The 15,444-nt window shown below is 49.5% G+C and overlaps 1 protein-coding gene across 1 annotated transcript; it reads left to right on the top strand.

Moving 5' to 3' along the window:
• Positions 1–8,604: 8,604 nt before the first annotated feature.
• On the top strand, positions 8,605–12,833 carry EGR2 (early growth response 2). Its single transcript, XM_007170851.2, has 2 exons — positions 8,605–9,072; positions 10,417–12,833. The coding sequence occupies exons 1-2, from the start codon at positions 8,904–8,906 to the stop codon at positions 11,664–11,666; spliced, it is 1,419 nt and encodes a 472-aa protein (XP_007170913.1). The 5' UTR covers positions 8,605–8,903; the 3' UTR covers positions 11,667–12,833.
• The last annotated feature ends 2,611 nt before the right edge of the window (positions 12,834–15,444 follow it).

The following is a 15,444-nucleotide window of genomic DNA, read 5'->3' as shown; positions in this document are numbered from 1 at the left end:
AGGAAGGAGTGTGACCATGTGTCTAGGCCTGTGATTAGCATCAGGAGAAGCAGACCTGCCAAGGACTCTTTCCAAAGGTCCCAAGGTGCCAGTAGACACCTTCTCCAACCCCATCTCCAGATGAAAAGGAGAACACAGATCTGGACCACGCTCCAATGTAAGGGGGGATAAAGAGATCTCTTTGAAGGGCTTTAGGACTGGTCAGCAAGCAAACAGATTAGAAGTTCAGTTCAATAGTTGATGGCTTGTCCCTGTCCTGGAATCATAAGCGTCGCCTCCTATCCCATCCCAATCTACATTCACCTGTGTCATTGAAGGTCCAGCATCCCAAACGATCACCCTGGGAGACAATTAGATGTGAAGTGTGTGTCCTGCTTTTCAGAACATGTTTTTAGTCCTTTTCTTTTGATTCACCACAATTCTCTGGCCAAGGGCAGTTGAGGTAGACATGTCCAGCCCCAGTGTAAAGAGGTTCACAGAGGTTAAGTGGCTTGTCTAGTTCACGGGCTAGGGTAGGTACTGGGAGCCCAAGTGATGGAGTCAGACTGCTTGGGGTCACATCTTGGAACCTCCACTTAATTAGCTCTGTAGTGTGGGCTTTGGTGACTCAGTTTCCTCATCTGCAAAGTGAAAACAGTAATGATATTTGCTTCATGGGGTGGTTGGTAGACTAATAATAGATAAGGGAACATAGTCAGCAGAGAGCTTAGTACCCTTAAATGCTCAATAAATATTAGGCATCATTATTATTATTATTGAGAACATTATTATTATGGAGAGCCACCATTGAGCCTAATTCCCAATCGAGTGCTTTTCCCACTACACAGTGCTGCCCTCAGCACAGCTGCTGGTATTCCCCTTTAACCAATCCTTTATCTCTGCCCCTACCACCTTTCTCATTCAAAATAGTGAAAACTTCCAAACTCTTTCTAAACATTGTGGCCTCTTTGGACGCTGTTTAAAATTCTGGGCAGGCATGAGGGGATGTGATGTTTCTGTATCTTTGTGGCACATAGTTAAGACGTATCATCAGACACGGGGAAAGGCTGCCACCAAAGGCTTGAGTGGTGTGAGTGGAGCAAGCAGAGCTGGTTCCTCCCAGCATCAACCACCAACCCAGGAGAATACCATCAGTCAAGTGGCAGGGGCAGAACTGCTAAGGGAGTCTTGGGGTTCCTTGCCCTGAGTCCTTTCCATTCACCAGCTCCTTGCATCGCCCTGCATCTGTGACCAGTTGTACAAGGAAGGGAGGAGTCAGGAAGGAGGGTGGGATGGCTTGAACAGGGCTCCGGGTAGACATCTGTGAAGTGGTTTTCACTGCTGGCTGCCACCACATCAGTGGCACTCCCTATGCTGACATCAGAGGGTGGTGCTCAGAACTTCATGATTTAAATCTCCAATAAAGGGTGTATCTGAGGACAAACCCTTCAGAGGATGTTTTCTGGGGTCCATGTCCTTGCTCTGAAATCCAACATCTCCTGGAGAAACCATTCATTAGACATAACATGCTGTGGACTGGGTAGAATTAGTTAATTAGGAGTTCTCTGGCAAGATAGCATAGGAAAATCTCAGATGGCCAGGCTTCATTCCCTCTCACTGCTGGGAAGGTGTATGTTGGGTTTCTATCCAGAACTCTGCTTACTGGAGTACAGACAGGGAGAACACCCTTCAAGGTCCCTGCCTTTAGGGGATTTATAAGAGAGTTGAAAAAGTAACAGCATAGAGAATACGTGAGACACCAGCACAAGGCAAGTCCCCTATGTGGGTGACACCAAGGCTAAGAATGTCTCTTTTCTAACACCATCTCCAGATTTTGCAGGTCACTCACTAACCCACTCTTCCTAAATCTAAAATTTCTATTCCACATTTACAAACCTCCTTGGAAAAGCTACAGTGTAATCGTTAGTCATTTTGATCTCCCTGGAAAAAAAGGGTGTTATGTCAATTCGATAATTATTAATGTGGAACTTGGCTTTCCAAGTTTAGATGACGTTTTCCACAAGGGTACAGCTTATTATAAGTTACATGCAAATAAGTGCTGATTTCTGGGTTAGCTTTTCTCCTTACAACCTAAACCTGGACCTCCTCAGTAACACTAGAATCATTATTCTTGGAAGAGGAAACTCAGAATTCAAGAATAAACATTATGAATACTTCATATGTCAATATTTGAAGTATAGCTACTCTTATGCTTTATCTGCTTTATCTTTGTCTACTGTAGGCTGCTCTGCATCACATGATGTACTTGAAAGACGTGGGCTCTGGCAAGTGAGAGAACCGAGTTCATATTCTGGCTCTGCCACTTCCTATCTGTGCGAACTTGGGTATCTCCTTTGAGCCTTAGTTCCCTCATGTGTAAAATAGGAATAAATAGCCTTATTTTTCAAGGTGGTTGTGAGGAATAAGGCAGTGAACTGAGAAAAACAGAGTTCAGTGTCTGTCTGCCAAGTGGGTGTTCCATAATAGTAATAATTTAATACTAACGATTAGTGAATACGTAGTATGTACTAAACAGTATGCTCTGTGCTTTATGTATATCACTGTATTTAATCTCCAGTACACCCATGAGATACGTATAATCATTTTGTCCACTTTATAGCTGAGGAAACTGAGGCACAGAAAAATTATATGACTTAGTTAAGAACACACAGCCAGGTACAGCCAGAGTTAGGATTTGAACCCAGGATCTAGGATTTGAACGCAGGACCTAGGATCTGAACCCAGACCAGATGGGCCTCCAGAGCTCATTTAATAACCACAAGAAATAGTGACCATTCTTATCAAGATTATTCAGTTGAAAAATGAAATGCTTGGGTTTTTTTTTTTTCTTTTTTGGTTTAAATGCTGAAAAAGAACTGCTCTGACAACTAGATGCACCGATTTGCTCCGTCCTTTTCTCAATATAAAAACAAAGCTTCTATAGGATGTCTGGCATTATTTGGAAAAAGAAAAATTGCTTCCTGTAATCTGGTAATGTAAGCAGGCTAGTGATATGTGCTTTTAAAAAATCCAGGAATACCCTAGTTGTAGTGAACTTCATTTTTTGTACAATTAAATATATAAGCTGAAAGACTTTAAATTTAAGGGCATAAAAAGGTGTGATTTGGAATGGAGATTTTGCTTCGAGCCTTAATGACCATACTGACAGACTATCACTTATTAACCTGGACCCTAAGTTGATATGTACCTTGTCTTAATGGTGATAAGTAATGCATTAATTTACCTTTTATTCTTTGCCAGCAATGCTAAAGTGATCTGTAGATTTGACATGATGTGTTTCTACTAGAAAGACTGCACTTCTCCCTTCTATTCATTTTAAATGGGACAAAATTCACATTGTCATTTCCGTATTGAGAAATAGACAACTAAGGAATGTTATTTCATTAAGACTGTCACTGAAGCAGAATGCTGATGCCAATAAGCATTTCTGTATATGTTCTCTTTTCTTGCTGACATCTTGTTGGCATGTTGCAGAAGCTGAGTGGTTAAAAAAAAAAAATCTCACATGTAAAAATTATAATGCCATTGTCATTATCCAGAAAAGATAATGGCAGAGAAAAAGGAGAGTCGTAGAGCTTAAAATCTCTTGAGGGGTGGGAAAAGGGAAGGGGCTTTCAAGGAGCCTGACTGTATTGGCTACCCTCAGCTCCAGTACACTAGGCACGGAAGACTGACCGGAGGTTTCCACCCACATGGAACTTTCTTTATTCCACAAATGCACTTTGCTTCCCCCCACCTCGGGGCCTTTCCGCACGGGTCTTTTTCTCCCTGGAATGCTCTAGCCACTGACCTTCCCCTAATCCTTGCACATTCTTCAGATCTCTGCTTAGATTAGAGAAGCCTTCCTCAACCTCCTAGATTCAGTTGGATCCTTTGTCCTTTTTCTTCATTGGGGTCAAACATTGTCATTGTTTACAACTGTATATTTGTGTGATTGACTGCAAGCTCCATGGAGGGTGGGAACCAGGCCTGGTTTTAGGCACCACTGTAGCCCAGGGTTTGGCACAGTCTTGACACATAGTAGATGCTCAAGAAATACCTGTTGACCTACAATAGTTCACCCTGAAGGGAACCTGAGCACCTTCTGCTTAGGCCAGTGCTGCCGCTGCTACAAAATAAGATCACAGGGGTCTTACTTCCCCCGTCCAGATTATTTGTGCCAACAAGACTTTGGTTGCACATTGGACTGGTGTGAAGCATTCGTTCTCTCAGGCTTCCCAACAACTTTGATTGGCATAATCTCGGTTTGGTTTATAGCCTCTGGGATTACCAGGTTTGTAGTGAGATGCTGAAGGTAGGGAGGCATTTATCAGTTTTCTCAGCACACAGGGGCACCTTTAAGGAAGGCTTCGTCATGTGGCAGAGTTGGAAATTAGCCTGTTTATCAACTGAGGTTCACATGTCCTATGCCATTTGAGTTCAGGATCCACACCCTTGTGTGTGTCCACGGTTAAGAGCAATTCTGACACTTCTTTCTCACTCCAGTGGCAGTATTAGAATGGAAGTGAGTGAAAATGACATAATAATAGGAATAGTCTATAATGATGTTCAAAAATGTTTCTTAATAAATCAAAACGCAAATGTTACCAAATTATTTGTGACATGCCTCATGGCTGATTGTGATTCTCAAGTCCACACTGTGGAAAAAAAGCTGAAAAGCACTCAGAGGGCGGACCCTGAGGGCCAGCCAGGAGCCTCAGGCTGCCTTCCCTCCTCCTCACCCCCACCACAGGGCAAGCCTACTAAGGGGCACCTCTGCTTCCTTCCTCTTTCACTTTCTGGGTCTGGAATCAGGACAAAGCAAATCAGCATCTGGCATCGATTTGTTACTCTTTTAATAACCCTAATACATCTTGGAGCACTCCATTTACTTGAGCATTTTGACAAATCTATTTTAAAGAAAAGCATTTATTTGTTCAGCTTTTGATCAGAATAAGCTCAAGTGCCTAAAAGTAGAGACCATGGTACATCTCTGTATTCAACTGCCACCTTCCCCCTTCCCCCATTCCTCCCCTCCCCAGCACAGTATCTTATTCTGTAAACACCTTTGTGATTTTTATTTGTCTCTACCTCTTTTTTTCTCACTTCTTCACTCCAGGAAGGATACTGTGGGATTGGCTTATTTTATTACAGGGCCTATCAGTATGCTGGTTTTGTGCGAACCTGGTCACTCCATCCATAACACAGGCTGCGAAAGTCCAAGAACTCAAATTCTCCCTCATTTGGGGAGGGGGGGGGGGGTATATGTCCATGACAGTCCCTTGTCCCTTCCTTTTGAAACCCCTGACCTCAGCTTTCCTCCTTTCCGAAATGCCAGAGAAAAGAAATGAAGTTGTCTAAGGTGACCTGTTTCTTCCCTAGTGGGCTGAGCCACGCTCCCAGTCCTCAAAGAGCCGTTCACTTTCCGGAACTGGGTTTTCCCATATGAATGATGTAGCATCCAGCGCATCGTACTTGGAGTCAGAAGACGCGGTTGCAAGTTTGGACACCACCCCTTATCAGCTGCGCGACTTAGGCAAGTTACTTCAGCTTTCTGAACTTATTACCCATCCTCACGATGGCTGGCTTGAAATGAGTATGCCTAAATTTTGTTCCATTATCACTCTTAAGAGGGAAGGAGGGAGAGGGAGAGAGAGGGGGAGAGAGGGAATCTACTGACCCGTTTCCAGCGGAGATTCAGGGAAGCCCTCCCAGGACTGGCCCCAGGCACCTGCCCGGTAGCCTGCATAGCCTCCCTGCAACTGTTGCTTGCCCCTGCCCCCAACCCACCCCCGGCGCACGGCTGGCTTGACGTAGCGCAGCTCTTAAGTAGGTGTGAGTTGTTGGAAAACTGCGAATAATTCCAGGGTCAGTCACTCCCATTTACTCTAACGTGCTTCTCTGATCGGCCGGGTAAGCCCGCCTCTCCTCCTTGGGGTCCCATCCCCCATCTGACCCCCACTCAGCCTCCTCCTTCGGGAAGAGCAGCAGGCGAAGAGCGCGCGGCTCACCCTCTCCCGGGCCGCCCCCAGCCTGCGCCCTGCCCTCTGCGCCCAGCTCGCTCCGTGCTCGAGCGTCCAGGAGCTCCCCCTCCGGGCGGCGCGCGGTGGCCGCCGGCGGGGTTGGCAGCGGCGCCCACCGCCCGGCGGCCCCGGCGACTCACCCGCCCGCCCACGTGCGTGGAGAGGAGCGAAGCGCAACCAGTCGCGGCGCCTGCGCTTGCCACCGGTGGGTGCCTTACCTCGGAGGCCGGCGGGGGCCGTAACCCGAGCCCCGCTGCCACGACCCATATTTGCATAATTCGGTCCCCCCCCCCACCCCTTCTTTCAGACTCAGGGCTGGAGATGCGAGTCGGGCTCCCCTCCGAGGCGTCGTCTTGCCGGTGGTCAGCGCGGGGGCCGCAGGACCGGCCGGAGCGCAGGCGGAGCGGGCCGGCGCACGTGGTAAGAGTGCAGCTTTCTTTTCTTTTTTCAGAAACGGGACTTTCCACGTTTTTGCCGAGGGTGGGGTACCTACAAGGGTGCTAATCTTGCTGCGATTTCCCCTTTAATTTTTATCTCCAATTGGAAAAGAGCGCGCAGCGCAAGCGAGAAACTTTCCCAAATTTTCTCTGGGCGTTTGAAGTCAGGAAGATGGCCGTCCGCGGGAGAACCAATTTCGCTGCGGGCAGGGGGAGAACCGGAGCGCCGGAGGAGAAGCAGAGGCAGCTCACCGCCGCCCCGGAGTCCTGACCACCGTGCGCGGGGCCGGGCGGGAGCGGACGCGCAGCGGCTGCGGCCGCGGCAGGTGAGCGGCCGGAGAGCCGCCTGCAGCGCTGCGCTTCTTCCACGGCGTGGCGCCGTGGCTCTCGGCCGCCCGGGCCCCCACGAGGCTGGGGCCGTCCTGGCCCGCCGCGGGAAAGGGCAGGGCCGGGCCCTAGAGGCTGTCCCGCGCTCTACGCCAGGCCTTGGCTGCTTTGGGGGCGGGAAAGTGGCTGGCAGGCGGCCGCTCGCCAGGTTTGAGCAATTGAGACCAACCTCCTACGGGGCCCCGGCCAGGCCAGGAGCGCTCCGGGGGTGGGCCAGGGCGCGCCGGGAGATAGAAGCGGTCTGTGCAGCCAGCCAGAACCCACCGCTATCTGGACCTCTGAAAAGTTTTTAAAAATTGCTTTGGGAACTAAGCAGAAAGGTTCCCATCGGGGCCAGTTTTTTTTTTTTTTTTTACACGCAAAGGGAAAAGCGCGTACGGTGATGGCGACTCGAAACTGGCGTTAGCGTCACCGTTTGCTGTCACTCTGGACCTCGCTCGGCTCCCCGAGGTGGCTCTTGGCCAGGGACAGGAAGAATATTCCTCCTCCTGTTGTGTGTTCTGGAGTAGCGCTCGGGTGCGGGCAGAGCGCACCTCCGGAGGGTAGGCTTTCGGGGGTGGATGACTGCGGTGGCGGCAGGTACAGGCAGTGAAGGTGAGGATGGGTGTCTTCGCAGAGCAGCCTGTTCAGCAAACCCAGGCGCCCGCTCTGCCGACCAGGCATTCTGTTGGCGAGGCGAGCGCACGGGCGCGCTGTCAACAGGGAGCTGTGTAGCGTAAGGTGTGCGAGTGGGTGTGTGAAGAAGGCGGCGGGGGCAGGAGTGTGTGCAGCGGAAGTGGAGCGTGTGTGAGTGTAAGAGTGTGTGCGCGTGTGTGGCGGGGCAGGGTGAGTGTCCAAGCCTCCATCTGGACGCCCCCACATTGCCGACCGCCCAGACGCGCCGGGAAGGGCGCCCGCTCCGCGCAGCAGCTGAAGGGGGGCGGGGAGCGCGCGGGCAGAGGAAGGGTGGGGGGTGTCTCCGGCTGAGGATTTCTCTCGAAGCTCCCCGCAGTTATCTGCTCCTCCTAGGGTCTACCCCCCCCGCCCCAAGGTGCCCAAAATACTTAAACAAACAAACAACCCCAAACCTGTTCCGTTTTCGCTCCTGTATAAATAGAACAGACTTTCCAAAAAAGCAATACCGCATTCACTCTTATCACCAGCTACTTCTTTCCACCAAGTAATTCAGAAAAAAGCAGTCAGCTTCCGTGAATGCATGCAGCTTTTTTTTTTTTTTTTTTTTTTCTTCTCTGCCTCCTTTTGCTTGCGGTTTTGAGCTGCCAAGAAAGTGAGTAGGGGTTTGACTGTAGTGTCTCGGCTCCGCTCGGTTTCTTTCCGAAGTTTAATTTTCCGGAATGGCTCCCAAACAAGGGCTGGGGAGGCGGAGCTGCTGGCACCGGATCTTCGCCTTTTTTGGAAAGTCCCGGAGAACCGGAATTCCTCCCCGCCCGGGAGGCCGCACCGCAGCCCGGACCGATCGCTCTCCCACAGTGGCCTAAGCCGGACCCGTGGCGCGCCCTATCCCCGTCGGGCCCTGCGCTCTGGACCCGGGCTGCGGCTCGGGCCCCGCGCCCCAGACCCCCGCAGATACTCGCGGGCTGCGAGCCGGGAGTCGCGAGCCCGGAGGAGCCCGCGCAGCCGAGCCCCTATGCAAATCGGCCATGTGACGGCAAAAGCCGCCTGGCCCAGCCCTGTTCCTCAGTCCATATATGGGCAGTGACGTCACGGGCATTGAGGACCTGCCCATAAATACTTAGAGCAACACTTTCCGTCTAACCCGGAGAGCAGCAATTGATTAATAGCTCGGCGAGGGGACACACTGACTGTTATAATAATAACACTACACCAGCAACTCCTGGCTTCCCAGCCGGAACACAGGAGAGAGTCAGTGGCAAATAGCCATTTTTCTTCTTAAAAAAAAGCAACTTGTTTGCTAGTTTTGTTTCTGTTAGATTTTTTTTTGAGGTGGATAGTTGCTTTTAAGTGTGGAGGGCAAAAGGAGATACCTACCTAGGCTCAGTCCAATCCCTCTCCAAAACGGCTTCTCTGACACTCCAGGTAGCGAGGGAGTTGGGTCTCCAGGTTGTGCGAGGAGCAAATGATGACCGCCAAGGCCGTAGACAAAATCCCAGTAACTCTCAGTGGTTTTGTGCACCAGCTGTCTGACAACATCTACCCGGTGGAGGACCTCGCCGCGACGTCGGTGACCATCTTCCCCAATGCCGAACTGGGAGGCCCCTTTGACCAGATGAACGGAGTGGCCGGAGGTAAGCCGCGTGCCCCCTTCGCGGACCAGGACCCACGCAGCTCAGAGATGGTGGGGGGGTTTCGGTGCATGTGCAGGACTTGGAGGAGAGGGTCGGGGCGCGAGGTGGACGATGTTGACTCAGCTGGCTTTGAAGAATGGAAGGGGGTGCAGGAGGAGCCCGCGTGAGCGGGGATCCAGGCGTTGGAGCTGGACGCGCGGGCAGATGCACCAGGTTGCCAGCGAGCGAGCGTGCGTGCGCCGCGGCGCGCCCAGCCCCCGGCGGGCGAGGGGTGAGAGTAGGAGAGGTGCCCCACCAGGCTTCTGGGCTTGTGCGGGCCTTTCCGCCGGCCGCACCCCAGCCTCCCCTCTCCCGGGGTAGGGGCAAAGTGACGGGAAAGTTCGGGGCTCTGGAGGAAAGCTGCGCGTCTGGAGAGCCGAGCGGCGGAGAAGCCCCAGAGGAAAGCGTCCGCCGCTCCCTCCTCGGCAGGGGAGACCCGGGGAACATCTCGGAGCGCGCTCCCCCTGCGGCCTGCAGGAGCGCTCCCACCTGCGTGCCGCCCGCGAAATTGAGGGGGTTGGCCAGGCGGGGAGGAGGAGGTGGAGGGCGGGCAACGGCGGGAAGCGGCCCCCTGGCTGCCTAGGGAGGCCCATCGGGCACCGGTGCCGCGAGTCTCCTTGGCGATGCGGTGGAAAGTGGTCTCCCGCAACCCCCGCGCCTTCCCCGAAGCCCTGCCACTGTCTTTGGGCTGGGGCGAGGACGCGCGGGTGTCGGGCAAGGCTGAAAAGGTTGGGAGGGGAAGGAAATCTATAGCCTCCTTCCATCGCAGAGCCCGATTCCCTCCAGCAGTGGGAGAGGGAGGAAAGGAAGGCACCTGGGATGGGGAGCAGCCGGGAAATCATGACCCCCTTCTTTGGCTCACCTCTCAGGCTGACACCTTCGCGGCAGTGGCTGGGATCAGTCTTCTGGGTGGTGTCTACCCCAGCCGTGAGACCCGCCCCAGGCAAAGGAGAGGGAGAGAAGTTCCAGGCAGATGGGGAATTTTTAATACTGTTGTTGCTATTTTGGGGTGTTTTTATTGGGGACTAGAGCCACAGATGGCTGTATATGGGGGTTGGGAGTGCTCATCTGCTTTCCTGGAGGTAGTTTGCGTCCTAGACTGTCACTGGCTGCCACAGTAGGATCTTGGGCTAGCCTCTTCTAACTGTCTTTGGGCCACAATTTCCTCACCTGTTGAACTCTGCCTCAGCTCTACAGTGCTAAGATCCTGGGCCTTGGGGTTGGACTCATGTGAGCGGGGGGTGAGAAGGGATTCTTGGCTGCATTCTCATTGCTCCACCTCCATTCTTCCTTTCCCCTCCCCAGATGGCATGATCAACATTGACATGACTGGAGAGAAGAGGTCCTTGGATCTCCCGTATCCCAGCAGCTTTGCTCCCGTCTCTGCACCCCGAAACCAGACCTTCACGTACATGGGCAAGTTCTCCATCGACCCCCAGTACCCCGGTGCTAGCTGCTACCCAGAAGGCATCATCAACATTGTGAGTGCAGGCATCCTGCAAGGGGTCACCTCCCCAGCTTCCACCACAGCCTCATCCAGCGTCACCTCTGCCTCCCCCAACCCACTGGCCACTGGACCCTTGGGTGTGTGCACCATGTCCCAGACCCAGCCTGACCTGGACCACCTCTACTCTCCACCGCCGCCTCCTCCTTATTCGGGCTGTGCAGGAGACCTCTACCAGGACCCCTCGGCGTTCCTGTCGGCAGCCACCACCTCCACCTCCTCCTCTCTGGCCTACCCACCACCTCCTTCCTACCCGTCCCCCAAGCCAGCCACGGACCCGGGTCTCTTCCCCATGATCCCAGACTATCCTGGATTTTTCCCATCACAGTGCCAGAGAGACCTACATGGTGCAGCTGGCCCAGACCGCAAGCCCTTTCCCTGCCCCCTGGACTCCCTGCGAGTCCCCCCTCCACTCACTCCGCTTTCCACCATCCGCAACTTTACCCTGGGAGGGCCCAGTGCTGGGGCCACAGGGCCAGGGGCCAGTGGAGGCAGCGAGGGACCCCGGCTACCTGGCAGCGGCTCCGCAGCTGCCGCTGCTGCCGCCTATAACCCACACCATCTGCCGCTGCGGCCTATTTTGAGGCCTCGAAAGTACCCCAACAGGCCTAGCAAGACCCCAGTGCATGAGAGGCCCTACCCGTGCCCGGCAGAAGGCTGTGACCGGCGCTTCTCCCGCTCCGACGAGCTAACGCGGCACATCCGAATCCACACGGGGCACAAGCCCTTCCAGTGTCGGATCTGCATGCGCAACTTCAGCCGCAGCGACCACCTCACTACCCACATCCGCACCCACACTGGCGAGAAGCCCTTTGCCTGTGATTACTGTGGCCGCAAGTTTGCCCGGAGTGATGAGAGGAAGCGCCACACCAAGATCCACCTGAGGCAGAAGGAACGCAAGAGCAGTGCCCCCTCCTCGACGGTGCCGGCCGCCTCCGGCACCTCCTGCACTGGGGGCGCGCAGGCTGGGGGGACCCTGTGCGGCAGCAACAGCAGCACTATTGGTGGAGGGTCACTCGGCCCTTGCTCATCTCGGACCCGGACACCTTGAGATGAGACTCAGGTTGACACACCAGCTCCTTGAGGCCCTTCATCCACTGGAGCTACACGACAAACACTACCACCCATTCCTGCCCTTCCCTCATTTCGTTGGGCAAAGGGCCTTAGGAGCCTAGCACTGCCCCCACCCCTTTCCACTTAGAAGCAGGTCCTTCCTAAAAGTTAGCCCACCTTAGTCTCTCTTAGGTGAGTTGACTGTCACCCCAAGGTAATGGGGAGGCTCAGAAGGGGGTTGGGTGGGGGTCCCTGGCCTAGAGGGCTGAGGCATGACCCTACTTTAAAGGGTTGTTTGACTAGGTTTTGTTTCCCCTCTCTTATTTTGACTGGTTACAGGTTTTTGACTCTGGATGTCAGAATTGATCTGAGACTTTTTCTACAGTAGGTTGGGAGATGCTCATCCCTTCAGGTGGGGAGAGCAAAAAAGGCAGAAGCAAAACTGATGTGCACTTTATGGCTTGGGACTGATTTGGGGGATGCTGTACAGTGGGTGAAGCATGGCCTTTATAAAGCTGCATTCTGTGGCCCTAGAACAGTGAATCAAAGCTTATCTAGTCATCTCAACCCTTTAAGCAATATGTATTATAAACTCAGAGAACAGAAGTGCAATGTGATGGGAGGGACATAGCAATATCTGCTCCTTTTTGAGTGGTTGAGAAATGTAAAGACTATTTTTTCAGTGTATATCCATTCAGATTTTGTGTATTTTTGATGTGCACTGTTCTCCAAGTTCTGAACCTTTGGGAAAAAAAAGTAAAGCATTTATGATCTCAAAATGAGTCAAAGGTTAACTTATTTAAAGGGGGATGTACATATATTCTCTGAAACTAGGATGCATGCAATTGTGTTGAAAGTGTCCTTGGTGCCTTGTGTGATGTAGACAATGTTACAGGGTCTGCATGTAAATGGGTTGCCTTACTATAGAAAAAAAAACCATCACTCCCTGGGTTTAGTATGGCTGTATATTTCTGCCTATTAATATTTGGAATTTTTTTTAGAAAGTATATTTTTGTATGCTCTGTTTTGTGACTTAAAAGTGTTACCTTTGTAGTCAAATTGCAGGAATGTAAATAATGTTACTGGAGCTGACTTGTTTGGTTATTAGCTCTTAATAGTTGTGGAAATATAAATGATTTATTCTAACACAAAACCACTAACTAAAGTTCAGATAAGGAATGGTTTATGACTATGATGTAAATAAATACTTTTCAACAATATTTTTGCTGCAGAAATTACTTATGAAAGATTTATTGGGTGGGACTTCAACAGTACCCAGTGGCTTTTAGTACTTTGACCAAGCCAGGATCTCCAAGTCTTCTTTGCTAGCCTTTCAACACCAGCCCTCTCGCCCCAAAGCAATCTCCATTCATAATCAAACGCTAGCGTTCCGGGGATTTCCCCCATGCATTAGTGTAAAAGTGGGGAGGCGTTGTTTTGACTCATTGTTCCGTCCTCTATAACAGCCTATAACTTCTCTCTGCTCCTGAGTGGGCTCCGGAAAATAAATACTTACAAACAAGTGCCCACTCGGAGACTACACATTTGCGGCTGTTTTCAGAACCCTGACCAGGGCCAGGAACTCAGACGAGATGTGGCTTTGTGGAAAGTGTGGTGGCGTGGTCAAGCTGGAAATGACTTTCAGGTTCCAGGATTAGTCTCATGACCACAGAAAACTTTTCGAAAAGCGCTATCGCCTCTTCAGATCAAAAATGAACTCAGACACTGCTGATGACAGCATTAATAGGTTGCCAAAGGAATTACCCCAGGACTCATTTCTCTCCAGCCTTGTCTCCCCAATTACAGCTATTCAGAAGGATCATTACACTGCCATAGGTTTGGTGGGTCCGGAGACTATTCACCTTTTTAGATAAGTGTATAGCAGCCTTAAGAAAACCTCAAAGACAATCTGAATCAAATAGGCAAAAATGGTCCTCCATGGCACTGGATAATGGTTTGCAAAACAATACACTATAAGGGTCATTTTACTGCAAGCCTTTTGTAGTGATTTTAAAATATAAATTCACCCCCCCCCCTGCCCATAGTTACCTACGTATCATACAATGCAGATTGTCTTTGTGAACTTATCTTTCTTTACTCTAAAATTGGGCCTAAATATCATTTAACGTCACTTGCTGCCTCTGGATCCTTACACAAATGTAACACACTGGAGCGCCCACTGTTTAGCTACATCATCTGAAAACCCTGTCGTCTGTCCCTTGGCACTGTTAGACTCTCTCAGGCGTGGCTGATAATAGATGGCCTGTATTTTAGAACAGCAGACAGTGATAGCTTCTCCTGGAAACTACTTTTTGCCCTTACCAGCACTAGAATTCGAAATCTAATTTGTGAAGGTAACTAACCCTTATTTCCTTCCTGTCCTTATTTCAAAGATGCATTATAGCTCTAATAACTACTAAATGGAAGTTTCTAAACTTCAGTGTCAGATTGTTCTAGTGACTGGTGTCATTCCATTAGATTCATATTTCCTAGCTTGTCAGCATACTATCATCCTTGCTTGGCCAATTTTCTTAAAGAAATATGTATAAAACAATGCCACATTTTGATAATTGTGTTTTTAATGATACTACTCTCCTACCAAAATGTCATTATATTAAAATATAATACACCTAAGTTTTATGTGATTTAAATTGTCTTGCCAAATTTTAATTTCAGAGCACCTTCAATTAAGACAACATAAACAATTGTTAACAAAGCAACAGACTAAAAATCTCTTTTTAGTAAGATGAAATACATTTTGGTGATAGTCAAATTGATTACATAATCACTTTCGCCTTGATGTGGGCTTGGTGAAGTGGCATAACATACATACCATAAGGAACACACCTTGGTGTTTTCTCAGAGCCAACCTTGTGGATTTTATTCCTTGATTTCAATAGGTTAGGTCAATCTTTAATCAGATTTTATTATCTGCTTGAAACATTCAGGGTACTGTTCACAGGTGTCTCATTTTTTACTTTGCTCAAGAAATAAAGCATATAAAGCTGTCTGCTTTCTTTTATTCAATATGCTTTATTAAATAATATTATTGATGTTTCAGCTGTTACTAGGAATTCTTATTAAAAATAAACTTCTGGGGAGTAATTCCTTAAAGATCATAATGCAGTTGAGATGGTTCAGTACACATTAAAAATAGGTCTATTAAACCTAAATAAGGTTTCCAATTATTCATAAACCAGGCTATTTAATTTCAATATCCTAACTGCTAATGAAATTAAGGCAAACTGTTTGGCATATATTAGAAATGGCTGTAGTGATGCTTTAACAGTTCAATACTACTTTGGGGGGGTGGTGGTGGGAAAGAATAGTCAGTATAATCACAAGTGCCTAAAATGCTGCCAATCCAAATTACAATTAAATAAATCTTACAGAAAAAGGAAAGACAAGAAAATATTTAAGTCCAAAGGTTCTTTCCTCCATGAATGAAAGTATTTTTGTTTTCTTACACTAGCTTATTTTCCTCAGGTTAAATATAAAAGGAGTATTTTCGTTGCAGCAAAATAGTTATGATTGCATGTTAAATAATTTCAGATGTTTTGTCAATCAGGCTGTTTCAAAGATCACACTCAGGGAGATAAACTATTAAGCTTATATTATTATTTGGACTTTAGAATCTGCAGAAGGCCCCCAGTTTTTAGTACAACATAATCTTACTATACAGACTGTGAACGTTTAACAGCAATTCAAATGTAGGCATCATAGCAAGTAATATTTTCCTTTTCCCTTTTGCAATAATCAAATAAGATTTACCTCTA

Source organism: Balaenoptera acutorostrata, chromosome 16, assembly GCF_949987535.1.
Source record: "Balaenoptera acutorostrata chromosome 16, mBalAcu1.1, whole genome shotgun sequence".
NCBI lineage: Eukaryota > Metazoa > Chordata > Mammalia > Artiodactyla > Balaenopteridae > Balaenoptera > Balaenoptera acutorostrata.
The sequence above is the reverse complement of the archived record's forward strand: the minus strand, read 5'-3'. Positions and strand labels throughout refer to the sequence as shown.

Excerpts from the sequence above, each read along its gene's own strand:
- EGR2 (XM_007170851.2), top strand. The coding sequence starts at position 8,904 with ATGATGACCGCCAAGGCCGTAGACAAAATCCCAGTAACTCTCAGTGGT. Across the intron at positions 9,073-10,416 it reads GATGAACGGAGTGGCCGGAG|ATGGCATGATCAACATTGAC; the intron begins GTAAGCCGCGTG and ends TCCCCTCCCCAG.